Source organism: Tenrec ecaudatus, chromosome 12 (genome assembly GCF_050624435.1).
Source record: "Tenrec ecaudatus isolate mTenEca1 chromosome 12, mTenEca1.hap1, whole genome shotgun sequence".
NCBI classification, from domain to species: domain Eukaryota; kingdom Metazoa; phylum Chordata; class Mammalia; order Afrosoricida; family Tenrecidae; genus Tenrec; species Tenrec ecaudatus.
In genome coordinates this window covers 1,308,112-1,322,654 of record NC_134541.1, presented here as the reverse complement: position 1 = coordinate 1,322,654, position 14,543 = coordinate 1,308,112, and the positions used below count along the sequence as shown (strand labels likewise).

Genomic DNA, 14,543 nt, shown 5'->3' with positions numbered 1-14,543 from the left:
CCTGCACCACTGGGCGAAAATATGCAAATGGAGTACTCCTGGCACAATGAGGGGATTGGGTAGCTCACTAAGAATGTAAATACGGTGCACAGCACCCTTGGGAGCGTGGGAGCAGGCAGTGGGGCCAGGGTCACAGGAAGCGCGAGCCCCAGCTCTCCTTCCCTCTCTCTGAGTCTGCTGTGTGAGGCCCAACCACCCGCCTCTGGAGGCTGGGGTTCAGCCAGTCTTCAGCTCAGGCCTCGCCCAGCACCCCTGCAGGGCAGTTGAGGTGCCAGCGCTCACCCCAAAGTACGCCCCAGCCCCTTGGAGCCTTCTGCAGCCCCGTGGCTTGTGCCTCCTGGGTCGTTTTATTTAAAAGTCTGGGCCATGTGTGTGCGCCGATACCAGAGAGACAGGCCCACCTGCCGCTGGGGGCTGGCCAGCCACCAAGGCCTGTGAGAGTGCCTGTCCTTCCCTCCCAAACACGCAAGCCCACTCCCCCGCCGAGAGCATCCGCCATGGAGAGCATCAGTGAGATCGCACTTGGGCAGCGCGGTGGAAATATTTCACCAAAGCATTAACCTCGGTCTGCGGCTCCTCCCCTCCCAGCCCACAGAGAGAGATAATTCCCCCGCGTCTTTATCGGGCTCCGTGTATAATTGAGGCTTTAAATCACAAAAGCCTGAGAGTTACCGCAAAATGTACAGCTCTGCCGCCGGCAGATCGCAGGCACCGCTGCTCCCCAGAAGAGGGACAATGGGAATGAGAGGGAGGCCGACTCATGCTGCCTGCGCCTGTGGACATCGGGTCCCTGTGGTTACCTAGAGGGGCTAGTCTTCCCTCTGTCCAGCTATTCTGCGGTGTCAGGATCCCGTGCCCCCTGTCTGCTAGGAGAGGGGACAGCATCCTGTTTTGTCAGACATCAGACGGACATGTCCGTGCGCTGTGCTTCTAAGTTGGGGCCCCAGGGCTGCTGGGGTGAGGGGGGTGGGCTGCTGGGATGGGGAGTGGGCTTGCAGTGGGGGGCAGCCCTGAGGGCATCTGGTGTGGGTGGAGCTGTGGTCTCACCATAAGGCAGCTTTGGCAGGACTGCCCTGCAGCTCTGCTCTACGTGGCGGCCCTGGCTCTTCAAGAGACAGAGCAGTGATTGATTAGTGATATCTGCCAGGGAAGCAGAAGGTGCCGTCCTGGTTAGTGCTAGTCTCCGAGCCCCGGGCACAGCAGACTGGGCCCGGTCCACCGCATGGTCGTGCTGGGTGAACCCAGGGTTGCAGCGCTGTGTCCATCCTCCTTATCCACAGCCTTCCACTGTCCCGTGATGCCCTTTCTCTAGAAATCGCTCCCTCCTGACGGACGACGTGCCCAAAACACTTGAGGCAAAGTCTCGCTGTCCTCACATCTAAGAAGCATTCTCGCTGCCCGCCCCCCTGTGCCCCCGTCCCCCAAAACCTGCCCTCTAGCTGTTTCTGGCTCATAGCGAGCCTATAAGGACAGGATGTAAGGGCCCCGTGGGTTTCCGACACTTGCTCTTTACAGAAGGGAGAGCCTCGTTGTTTCCCGGAGCAGTTGGTGGTCTTGAACTGCTGGCCTTGGGATTAGCAGCCCAATCCATCGGCACTACACTGCCGGGGCTCCTTCCTCCCAAACAGCTGTCTGCTCTTGTGGCAGTCCCGGGGCTCTCCGTGCCTTGTCAGCACCGCCATCCAATTGGGGCGGTTCTTCTCCAAGTCCCGGGTTCTCATCTGGCTGTCACTGCGTAGGTGGGGTGGTAGAGAGGGACCCAGAACGGGGCTCTTCTTCTCCCCGCGTGACCCCCTCAGAGGCCCTCCCCACCCTCGGAGGCAGAACCTTCGCTGTGACCCACGGGGGTTTAACTGCTGCTCTGGGGGGTAGATCACTAAGCCTTTCTCCCCAGCCTTAGACCAGAGGCTCTGCCGAAACCTGCGCAGCGTGAGAGCAGCACGCTGGCCTCCGCGACCATGTGTGAGATGCCCTGCCCGGGGATTGAACAGGGAACGCTCCGGGACCAACCCCCTCCGCCCCCAGCTGGCACACAGTAGGTGCTAATCGCACATGATAGGAGTGCAGGAGACAGCCAGCCCAAAAGTCCAGTGCCCCTCCCACAAGTCTTTCTCCTCCCCGCCCGCTTGCTCGCTCCAAGAACGCTGTTCTCTCAGGAAGGCTGGGGACCTCCATGGGGCGGCTGGGGGCACCTGCTGGCCGAGGGGGTGGGGCCTCCTTGCACAGGTGAAGAGCCCAGAGCAGCAGGGACTTGGCCAGGACCCCTCTGCCTCCAGCACCCTGCTCTCCGTGGTCGAAGTCCCTCGGGGAGAATCACTCCCAGCTCAGTGAGCGGTCTGCACACTACCTCACAGCAGGAATGAAATGCCCTGGAGCACTTCCACATTTTAGGGGAGCACCTTGCTGGCCATTTTTTAAAGCATTCTCTATCTAGACTTGATGTCGACATTGTGCTGGAACGATTCCCTTGGGATGCATGCTTCATTTGCAGGATGCGTCCTGTGAGCATCCTCCGGTCCGGCGAGCAGCAGGTGGGGGGTGCAGGGATGCTGCTTTGCTGAGGGGCCTTGGGTATGAGGTTCTCCTCCGGACCTGTGCAGCCATCAGTTGCCTCCAGACCCACCTCACTCGTCAGCTTGTCCCCCACGGGACGAGTGGCCAAAGTGTGCAGGGCAGGGCTGGCCTGGAGCTCAGACTGTGGGGTCCAGTGGGCATTGGGAGACCCCATGGCAGTCCCAGCTCCTACAGGCCTCCCTCTGTGGCTGGTAACCCGGGGTGGTTGAGGGGAACGCTGGAACAGTGCAGATTCCGTGTGCAGGCCCCGTGTGGCTTAGTACAGTGAACAGCAGGCGGGCAGCAGGGGAGAGTGGCCCCCACCAGGTGGGGGTGCAGACTGCACAGTCTATCCCCAGTAGTCGCAGGGGGACGGGGGCAGTGAATGCGGCGGGGCATCTCAGGACACTTCTTTGGATGGAGGGCTTGCCCTGGGGCCACCACTGAAGCTGCCCTTTCAGTTCCTGCAGAGAAGGAAGCGTGCTAGGAAGAGCTGGGGGGTGGGGGGGGGCCTGAATCCACATCCTGTCTGCTCTGAAGCAGACAAGCCAGCAAGATGTGTGAAGCTGGGCTGATGAGAGAAACAAAGCCAGGGACACTCGCGGATGTGTAAGAGAGAGCTTTATACAAGAAGTAATTGTCTGTGAGCAAACCTCCCAGCCCTGGCCAACTCAAATCCACAAGTCAGATGCCAGTCCACAAATCCCTCCTCAGACTCCCGCAGCTGCGGATGCAGAATGCAGGGAGATCACACAGGGGGGGGGGGGCTGGGTGTGATGGGGGAGAGTTGCCCACCCCACTCGCTCCAGGCCCAGCAGAGCCAGGCGTGCCCCCACCGCCCCCTCCCTGCACCCCAGGGTGGCGAGTGTGTCTTGCTCTCTGTGACTCCCACTTCCGCAGGGCAGGGAAACATGCCCCCCCTTGGACTCCCAGAGAAGTCCCCTGTTATCGATGTGTCCCCAAAACCTGTGGGTGGCATCCTGCTGAGAACAGGCATTTTCTGTGATGTCCACGAGGCTGTGTCCCTGTGGGGCAGCAGAGACGGGGACTGTCGCCGTTGCAGAGCGGTGCCCTGACTTTGAGCCCGGATACGTGTGACCACGGCTTGGCTGTGCACGCCCACCGAGGCTCCGCACAGGTGTAGACTTGTGTCCGCAGGTGAAGGAGGGCGAGTGGAGGGTGTCTGACCTCTCTGCCTGTGACCTCAAGGAAGCCAGAGGGCGTCAGAGACCCTGCCCCCGCCCTGTGCTGTTTACTGCTGGGTGCTGGGGAGCCTCGCTACTGTGTGCGTGCTGGAACCCCCAAGCTGACTGGTTGGTCTGAACTCGGTCATGAGACCTCAAAAAGGAAGCCCATTGCTGTCCAGTGAACTCTGACCCCTGGTGACCCTCTGAGACCTCTCCGATGTGCCAGCAGGCCTGCTCTCCTCCTCCTCCTCCTCCTCCTTCTCCTCTTCCTCCTCCTCCTCCTCTTTCTCCTCCTCCTCCTCCTCCTCACCCCCAGAGCAGCTGGTGGGTTTGAAAGGCTGGCCTTGGGTCTAGCAGCCCTGCGCACTCACCTGTGTGTTCACCTGCGCCCAGAGTCCTCCAGGCTCCGCTTCTGGGGGGACAAGCTCCTCACAGACCTTGGCCCCTGGGCCTCTCTCTCCAGCCCTGGGCCTTGGCACATGCTGTTCTCACCTAGAGCCCCTAAGCCTCTGACCGCCCGTGACTGCCCTGCACACAGCCCCAAGCCAGCCTCACCCTGGGGTCCCCACCGCACAGGGGCTTGGATGTAGGACTGGGGGGCCTGTGGGAGGCAGATGGAGCCCTCCAGCGGCAAGCCCACCTCCAGCCCATCCATCGTTCCCCGCTCCCCACCCCTTGAAAACCAGCAAAAACAGTGTGTCAGGTGAAACTTCCCTGCCCGAGAAGATGCCAGTAAACGATCTGTAATGTCGGGGAGGGGGGGGCCTCGGCAGATGGAGAGGAAGCTGCACGTCACTCACTACCTGTTCCCACTTGCTGTCACCGCTCCTTCGAAAGCAAGCAATTAAAAATGACGAGGAGGCCGGGTTAGCCCGCGCGGGCTCTGATGGAGGGAGCTGCAGGCGCCTCCCCACCTCCCGGCGGCTGGCTTGGCACTGCGTCAGCCAAGCCTCGCTGCACCTGTCGGGGAGGGAGGCAGGTGAGGATGATGTTCTCGCCCACCAGGGCACCAGGAAAGGGCGGGTGCCCATATCTGGAGCCCTAATTACAGCCAGTTCTTCTCGAGCTGAGCGCAAGCAGCAGTGGCCTTCTGCTCTCAGGACTGGCTGGAAGCGGGGCGGAGGGGCTCCAAGGGGTGTTCCCGGCTGGGGTGTCTCTGCTGAGCTGGGCTGCATGTCTGAGAAGCTCTCAACGTCCCACAGAGTCCGTGGAGGAGGCCTTGGGTGCCCCCAGATTGACCACGTCCATCCACAGAGCCACCCCCTCGTCAGTGAAGCCCTGGTGTTCTTCCGGGGGCGGGGGGCTCTCCTGGAGGATTCTAGAAGTGTAGCCAAGCCGCTGCCATTTCCCTGGGCAGGTGCAGGTGTTCTCTGTCCACGCAGCGCACACACGCCACCCACGGGTGCTCACAGCCACCTTGTCCACCTGGCTCTGCTCTGCCGACGGCTGGCCGCCAGTGTCCACACGGCTCTGCCTCTCCAGAGTCAGTCACCTGTCGCCTGGGGCAGGGGGTCCTTTCCTAGGGGACAGGATCGGCACCCGTCCTGGGAGAGGCCCCACTCTTGGCACAGATGGACACTTGGGAAGGGTAGCGGGTGGCTGGCCAGGTGGTCTTCTGCCCCTTTGTCTGTGTGCACCTGCACCCTGGCTGCCATCGAGAAGCTTGTGCCGGGTGCTCTGCACTTGGCTGTGACATCACCAGACAGGCTGCACGCTGGGGACCCCGGTGCCTGCCCGGCACTGCTTGGCTCGCCCCTCTGACTCTGAGAGCACTGTCCGGGCGGCAGAGTGGAGCACTTCTTGGGCTGTGAACCACTGGGTCGGCAGTTCGAGACTGGCAGTAGCTCTGCGGGAGGAAGACGAGGCTCTCTGCTCCCGTAGAGTCACAGTCTCCACACCCACAGGGCGTGGGCAGGCCCACCCGGTCCTCTGGGCTTGCTGGGAGTCAGTACCCCCTCGACAGCAGGGGGCTGGTTTGGGAGCCCAGATGGTGCCCGCAGGCTGGGGGACAGAGTCCTGGCTACTAGGCTTCTGTTCTTTCCCCGCCTCTTCTCCGATCAGGATGTGAACATAGAACCACACCCATCCTGTCCTCCCAGCATGCACTCTCCCTCCCCGAGCGCACCTAACAACTGCAGCCCAGGCACCCCAGGCCGGTTGGTCCAGGTGGGGACGCCCAGGGGTGAGTGAGCTGGGCTGTCCGCCACTGCAGTGGGATGCTGCATCTCGGATTCTGCAGTGTGTACACGTGTGTGCGTGCATGCGTGTGGAGGGACACGGGGAGGGGCGGGAACTGGCAGGACCCAAACATGGTGGCCATCTGGAGGCCCCGTCAGCACCCCAGCCCCTGCCCCAGGGGAGTCCCCAGCCTTGTTGGCCCCTGAGCAGCCTCCTCTCCACACTGTCACTGCTGGGCCCTGCAGAGCCCGGTGCTCCGGGAGGCAGGGGCATGCCTGTCATCTCGGACAGGGGTCGGATGGATGCCAGGCCTGGGAGTACCTGCAGACGCTGTAAGACAAAGGTGCACAAACACCACGTGGCTGGGGCCTCTGCCTCTGCCTCCTGGCTGCGTAGCCAACACCACTGAGAGGCCCGAGGTCAGCGCCCACCCTCTCCGTGCTCCTGTTTCACAGGGATGAAGACTGAGGCTCAGAGAGAGGCTGCTTCTGCTTGTCCTGGGGCCCCCAGAAGGAGGTGCCCGCAAAGAGGAGATGGGGGGGGAGGCTTCCACCCTGCAGATCTCGGTGTAGCAGGAGTTGCTAGTGACCTGCAGGCACAGGGCCAGCCCAGGGGGACGCACGCCTTCTCTGAGAGAGTGAAACAATCAGACCCAGGTTCTCTCCGGATCCCTGCTGTCTCCTGTCATGTTTGTTTAAACAAACGGCGGTCACTAGCAGTCCTCAGAGGCTAGCCACAGGGGCAGTAGAGCGGGACCCTGCTGGGGCGTCAGGTCCTCACTCCCTGGCCAGTGGAGGCCTGTGCTGTGATCTGAGTTTCCATGGGCTAGCGTCTTACTTTATTGCTATGGAGACAGAAATGTGCCTGGGGGAGCTTCAGGACGCTCGTGGGGTGGGGGAGATAGAATTAAAGGGTCATGGGATCCCCCCCCAAGATCTTTTGGAAGCCCCCTTGCACCAAATTTCATAGTTGCCACATTGACATTTCTAAAATGTCCAGAGTTGTGAGCTTAAAGCACGGATCCTGAACACACACACACACCCATCCCAGTCACCCAGACGCCCAGCTTCACCCCGGGGTGTGACACTGGTGGTGCCCCAGGCCCTTGTTTCTAACCCACTAACGGGATCCAGATGGCCACGGAGTTACGAATGGCAGAGGCGCCGGCGGCACCTGGCAGGGGCGCCTCAGCTGGCCTCCTGACCGGCCCGGGGACGCAGAGCTGTACTGGGGCCCCAGCGAAGGGTGGTCATGGCCAGCCACACGGAAACCTCGTGACACTCAGCCCAGGCCGAGTGCATCCCTCTCACTGACGGAAAACCAGGGATCTGCGCCAGGCAGGGCCTGGTCTGCTCTGGGCGGCCAGTGGTCCCAGGACAGCCCCAGGCCAGGTCCCCAGGGCGGCTGTAGCAGAGACCACAGGCCTGTGGCTTTGGAGGACAGAGGTTTCCTGCCTCAGGGCCTGGAGGCTGAGTCCTGAGGGGTCAGGAAGGGCCGGGGGTTCAAGGCCCCGCTGCTCCTGTGCAGGTTTCCCTCCTCTGTCTGTGGGGTGGCCCTGAGCAGAAACCCGCCAGTCGAAGGGGTTGGGCTGGGGCAGGAGGGGAGACAGGAAGCCTGTAGCACCCCAGAGGTCAGAAGGCCCTGTTTCTGGGTGTGCTGTAGGGCTGAGCCCCCCTGGTGGCTGTGCCCCGTCTGACACCCCCTCTCTCTCTTGCAGTCACGTTCAGCAGCTGCCTGGGCCCCCAGGGGACACAGTACGAGAGCAGCAGCCTGGACTTCCGCGTGGGGGCGGACGGCACCGTCTTCGCCGCCCGGGAGTTGCAAATCCCCGAGAAGCAGGTGGCCTTCACGGTGACGGCGAGAGACCGCCAGACGGCCGAGCGGTGGAACACCGCAGTGCAGCTTCGGGTGGCCCTGGGCGAGGCCCCGAATGCAGGACACAAGGTGAGGGGGCTCTGTGAGCTGGGCGGGGCTGCACCAATGCTTACAGCCCCTCGGCCCCCGGTCCAGCGGCTCTGGGACATTCCCCCAGGGAGGCCAGAGTCCAGGCCGCTGGCTTGTGGGCACCGCTGCCCGGAGTGGAGTGGGGCTTATCCATCTCGCAGCTGCCATGGTGTGAACTCACCGGGGCCCCAAACCAGGAACCTGCCCCTGCAGCCCCCCAGCCCCCACTCCATGTCCTGCTGGGGCTGAACAGCAGACAGACCCCACGGCCGGCCGGCAGCAGGGGCCAGCCAGGGTCACTGTGTGGGCCTAACTCAGGGGTGGGGGGCAGAGAGAAGGAGAGATACACTGGGAGAGAATGGCAGATAGACGGGAGGGGCAGGATGACTACAGAGACAGAGAGACAGGGAGGAGAGAGAGACGGAGAAGGGAGAGACAGGCAGAGAGAGAATGAGAGAGGGAGGGAGAGAGCAGGGGAGAGAGACAGACAGACAGAGAGAAATGGGGAGCAGAGAGAGACAGAGACATGCTGCTCTGGAGAGCATTGTGGGAAACGGCTGAAACCTAGACCGAGGCTTGAGGTTGAGCAGGTGCAGGCAGGAGCCTCCCCGGCCAAGGGGAGCATGGCAGCCTGTCGTGCCTGCAGGCTGGTGCCCAGCAGGGGTGCTGGTTCATGGACGCCCTGGCCACATGTGGCATCCTCACCTGTGTCCTCGTGGCACTGCGGCAGCCCTGCTCTCTCCCAGGCCGTCTCCCATCCTGCTGGAAGGGGAGGGCCGGCTCAGGTCCAGCCTGGTTCACCCACAATCGCCGGGGTGACCGCCGCCTTAGGGGCCCAAACTGAAGCCCCCGGGGTCCACTCCTGAACAGTTCCACCCAGCCCCAGCGTCCCTGCCACAGCTGTCGCCAGCCGAGGTCACAGACACCTCCCGTCCATGCCCGGACGAGAAAGCCGGGCCTCTGGCCAGGAACCTGAGAGGGACTGCAGCTCGGAGGGGGGCGCGTGAGGTGCTATCAGGAGGTCTGACCCGTAGGTGCAGGCACTGGGCAAGCTGGGGGCAGTATGTCGGAAACAGGATCCAAACGTTTCCAAACGTGCACTGCCTGGTCAGCGTTCGGACAGGCTCTGTGAGGGTCTGTGGCAGGCACAGCCTTGGCCTAGGGCAGAGCCGGGCCTCGGGAGCTGCACAGGCACCCAGCCCCGCCCCGGGAGCTGCTTGGGGACCATCGGAGTGGAGACTGTTAGGGAGACTTGTGTCTTAGCCAGAAAACTCGAGCAGGCTGCTCGGCAGTACAGACGACAGAGCGGGGGATAGAGAAGGCTGGTGGCAGACGGGATTCTGAGACAACGGGCTCCCACCAGCTCCTCAAAGTTCCCTCGCTCATGTCTGGAGAGCGTGGCCGTGTCGCCCAGGAAAATGCCGAGCACCTGTTTTTCCCTGGATGGAGTGTGACTTCCCTCTCCCCGTCAGCCCCGTCTGTAGGCCTGGTTGTGGACTTGGGCCCCCGAGTCGGGGGTGGGGTGGGAGGGCAGTCTCCAAGAGGAAGTGCCGTGGAAGTAGTGGGGGTGCAGGGCGGGTGGGGGCTGCCAGCGCTGTTAGGGATCATCGCCATGCTTGGGGGACGGCGGCGGGAGGCATGAAATCAAACTGCCACAGGAATGACCCCATTTTCACAAACTCTGAGATTCTCCCCAACAGAGCAAACCTAGCCCCTGGCCTGTTGATGGTACACTGGTTACTGGGTGGACTGCTACCCTCCAGGTCAGCAGTTCGGACCCACCAGCCGCTCTTCAGGAGAAAGCTGAGGCTGCCTGCCCCCTTAGAGACATGCAGCCCCAGACCCCACAGGGGCAGCGCCACTCCGGCCCAGGCAGTGGCCAGGAGTCAGAATCGACAAGGAGGCAGGGAGAGTTTGGGGAACCTGATCTTTCTTTAGACAAGTATGTGGGCACCTGGTGCCTTCTGGGCAGCACTGTCCAGGTGCTGAAGACAGAGCAGCAGGACCAGGCTGACATCACTCCCAGAATCCCTGGGGTGCTCCAGGAGCGTGCTTGATACCTGGGGCCCACCCACCCAGCCACTCAGCCAAGGGACCCGGGAATCGATCTGTAAATGTGACGTCCGGCTGGCAGAGCCCCACTCTGTCCCCCGGGGGGGGCCTGTGATTCGGGGCTAACTCCTAGGCCCCTCACAGGACCAGACAGGAGAGCTTCCCAGAACCATCAGGAAGGGCACGCGTTCAGTGACCAGCCCCCCAAACTGCACCAGGCAGCAATGGGTGGCAGGGACATCACCCCCCTCCTTATCCAGGAGGCCCCAGGGCAGTGGGACAAACAAGTGTCCTGGAGGAAGCCCTGGAGGGCGGGCTAAAGGGCTGGTGGGGGGTCAGCCGAGAGCTGGCCAGGTCGCTGCCTCCCTGTAGGAGGACGGGCGCAGAACGTGGCGTCCGGGGCCACTGGGGATGGGGAGCCCAAAGGTTCCACCCTCAGGACCCTGGCTAAACAGAAGCCCCTGTGCCCTACAGGGTCTGGCACCGGTCTCTGAATGGCAGTGCCCTGAGATTGCCCGCAGACGCAAATGCGCGTCTTCTCTGGTGGGTGCGATCCTCCCAGGCCTCAGATGACTTCTGCATTCCTTCACACGAAATGTCTAGCGCTCCACCGAAAATAGCCGTGTGTCTGAGGCGGCGGCGGCAAGGCAGTGTAAATAAAAGCCAGGAGAAACAGCGGGTGCCGCCTGGGGATCTCGATATGCTCCCGGTGGGCGCTGGAGTTGTCGGGCACGTGTGTATAAGTACCTACGGGCAGGGCCCGCTGGCATAGAGCGCCACTCCACTGGGCTGCTAGCCCCAAGATGGGCACTTGAAACCACCCGCCGCTGCTCGGGAGCAAGATGGGGCTTTCTGAACCGTCTCGGAGACCGCAGGGGCAGGTCTCCCCTGCCCTAGGCGGCCGCCAGGAGAGGGGTCATCTCCATGACCATGTGTTTATGAGCATTAAAAGAAAACAACCCAGGCTAAAGTGGGGAGCGCTACACACCCGGAAGACACAGACGGAAGGTAAGGTCTGAGCGACCGTCACAGGCACACAGACGCCTTTGTGCTTGGACTTTCGACACAGATACGGTGGAAACGCTGTGGGTTGAAAAGAATGGCGGGACGTGCTCCGAATCTAATGAGAGAATCGAGTGGACCTTTGAGTTAAAATCAGGAGAATAACCGAAAAGGAATGTGTTTTAGGGACCGAGAGCAGAGAGCAAAGACAGCCTTCCATTGAAGGGGCGCCGGTCTCAGCCGACTTCTCAGCTAGCATCGCGGCGGCCGGAAGACAATGGGAATCGCAAGATCCCGAGGGCCGCACTGACCCGAGGACCGAGCGCAGGGGGTCCTCAGTGCAGGGGGTTCAGAAGAAAGGGGGGATGGAAATGGGGGCCTGGGTGGGGGTGCCAAGCAATGGAGCCTTGGGAAGACTAAAGTGGGTGAGATGAGACCACTGGGCGTGAGCTGTCGAGGGTAGGACTGATCAGCTCAGTGGCCCGCTCCTGAATTCACAATGAAAAGCGTTCTACAATGAAAGAAAATAGCAGGCAGACTGTGATGCCAGAATTCCATCACCCAGCAAAAACACCCTTCAAGATGTCAGGCTGAAAAAAGACCTTTCAGACAGACACCGACAGGGCGCTACACGGGTTTCGTGTGTTCTTTGAGGGAAAGAACATGGTGGGGGGTTTTAAATGCAGAGAAGAATGGGGAGCTGGGCAGGATGCTGTACAGGAGGAAATGCACGTGAGTGACAGCTGGGCGTCTTGTGGGGTTTTAGAGAAAGGACTCATTCACAAGATGACCTCTGCTTTGAGAGGGGCTAGGTGGCATAGGGGGGAGGGAGTTAGATGCTTACACGGTTGTGTGAGTCCAGGTAGACCAGAGAAACAAATCCGGGAGCCTTACATTATATAGGAGAGAGCTTTATAGCAACGAGTAATTGTGCATTAAGAAAACATCCCAGCCCAGTCCATAAGTTCAGTGTTAGCCCATATGTCCGATACTAGTCCTTAAATTCCTCGTCAGACTCACACAGCACACGCAATGATGCCGGATACAGGAAAGTCACAGGCCAGTGGGTAGAAAGTCTGTGGACCCAGTGGTAGTGGAAGCATCTCCCGGGTCTGGCTCTGCCAGCGTGGCTCCCTGTGGCTTCCCACAGGAAGGTGAAGCAGAGAGAGTGTGTGTCCGCCTTCAGGGAGGAAGAGAGGCCGTTCCCAGAATCCTCGTGGGATGGCCACGCCCACACAGAGGGATCAGGTCTGATCTGATTGACAAGCTAGACTCCACCCTCTCGCTCAAGTTGACAGGACTGCCCTGGGAGGTAAGGAAGGGCGAAATTAATAGTAAACTTTGATAACACAGAGATACCTGTGTCAAGGTGCTGGAAACTCACTTTAAAAGACTCAGAAGATTGCATACCTTCTGCGCTACGAAATGAAGGACTGAATACATAATTTAAAAATCACCAAGCCAAAGAGGAAGGGAATGGGGACGGGTGGGCCATCTACTCCTCCTGGATTCAAGCAGTGGCTGGACCAGGGTGGGTCAACAAGTACTGCTGCGAGGACGCCAGGTCGTATGTGCAGGGCCGAGTCCAAGCCGACAATATGCCGGAGTGTGCGGCGTGGAGAGCGGGCACCAACGGAAGGATGGCAGAAACCCATGCGGATGCTAAGCACAAGGCAGCCGGCGGCCAGTGAGCCCCAGACACACTCAGCTCTACGGCCGAGAGCACCGGTCACAGAAGGGTATCCGAGGCCTAAAGGAGGGCGCGGTGTGGCCATGACACCCCTCCACTCACCAAGAAGGTGGAGAAAACCCAACGCCCTGTGTGCCCTGTGTCCGTTTCTCCCGATGTGGTCTCCTGGTCTGGCTGTGAGGGTCTGTGTTCTCTTCACGGCGGCATCCGGGCTTGAAGGCGGTGGGCTCTGGTCCTCACCGCGGGGAGTGCTTCCCTCCAACCCTGACGCTGTGTTCTTCACGGCGCCCAGCTTCCCGGGGAAATCAGCTGGAAACACTTAGCCTTAAGTGCTGACGCTGGAAAACAGGCAGGCAGAAATCCCGTCTCCAGAAATTATAACCCGCACAGGCAGTGAAGGAGCTCCTTCAGAACAGGAGGAGAAAATACCAGCGTGGAAGTCACGGGTGACGCCGCCCGCCAGGAGTCGCCCTGCAGCAGCAGGATCGATGCCGAGAGGAATTGATTCTTTCCAGAGGCTGCTAAGCAGGTCGGACCGAGCAAGACAGAGACGGAGGCTCCGAAGGAGCCCTCGCAGGGAAGAGGAGGACCCCACAGAGAGGGAACGACAGCCTCAGAGAACTGCGCATCCCGTGCGCCCAGACCAGTGGTGGTCGTCTGGGGAAATAGCCACCAAAACAAGCCCAAGGAGGAAGGGGGTGCGAGCTGTCTGGTTGGGACAGAGAACTGGCAGTGAGCCCCTCTTGGGGTGGTTGTACAATCTACTGTCAATTTGAGAGGATTCAGAGTGAAGGGGTGGGGTCTAGCCTGTCCATCTCGTTGCAGCTTGATGACCTCATCTGGAGGCGCTAAGGAGATAAAGCGCTCGCTGCAGGCGGGACACACACTTAGTCCCTTGGAGACTCTGCTGACAAGGCTGTCTCCCTGGGAGACATTTCTGACGAGAAGCCACATGAAGCTTCACTGGTGCCGCCAGAGCCCTGGAGCTGGAGGAGCCACGTGGAGACCCACGCCAGCGCTGAGATGCTTCCACCGCCACTGGATCCACAAGACTCTCCACCCACTGGCCTGTGATCTTCCTGCATTCAGCGTCTTTGCATGTGCTGCGTGAGTCTGAAGAGGAATTTATAGACTGGTATCGGACAAATGGACTAATATTGGACTTAGGGACTTAATCTGGACTGGACTGGGATGTTTTCTCGATATTAAACTGTTTTGCATCTAAAGCTCTTTCTGATTCACACATGAGTGTCTATGAATTTATTCCTCTAGTCCACCCAGACTGACACAGGTCTGCCGCAAAGAAACAGTCAGCCCGGATGGCTTCAGGGGTGAATTCCACCCTCGACACGGGAAGAAGTAAAACGAACCTTGTCCGAGGGGAAGAACGGGATCCCTACACACTTTGTCTTTGTCCCAAACCCACCATAAACCACGCCCAATACCGACAAGAACCTCGTCAAAAACGTCGAGAGCGGCTAACTGTATGCCAGTCTCGCTCACAAGTCGACGTGCAGCCCAAAGCAAGTATTAACACACCTGAACTCAGCCGTGTCTGCTCATGAGAATGCACATGGCCCAGATTGGATGTATCCCAAGAACACGCCGCGGGCTCGGTGCCTGAGCGTGAATCAGTGCCATTCAACCCAGAATGACGTCGAGAAGCCGCACCTTCACCTGAAGAGCGACCAGAGCTCCGTTTCATCCAGGGGCAGACTGCTCCCCAAACAAGGAAAGCAGGGGCCTCCCACTACAGAAGGGCACTGGCTGACGGCACATGGCCAGCGGCTGAGACGCTCCACGCTTCCCCTTGAGCTCAGAAAGGAGAGACGGCCTCTCACTTCGTCTCCCGGAGCTCCGGCACGTTCCCACAAGAAGCCGGCGTTACTTGGAGCTCACGTGCTGAAAATCTGGAAGGATCTGTAGAGAAGTGATCA

The 14,543-nt window shown here is 60.6% G+C and overlaps 1 protein-coding gene across 1 annotated transcript in view; it reads left to right on the top strand.

The window, feature by feature from the left end:
• Window positions 1-14,543, top strand: part of CDH4 (cadherin 4) — a 254,354-nt gene that overhangs the window by 181,576 nt on the left and 58,235 nt on the right. The window contains exon 3 of the mRNA XM_075527720.1: window positions 7,636-7,862. Coding sequence (XP_075383835.1) covers window positions 7,636-7,862 — 227 coding nt within the window. The remainder of the gene's footprint in view (window positions 1-7,635; window positions 7,863-14,543) is intronic.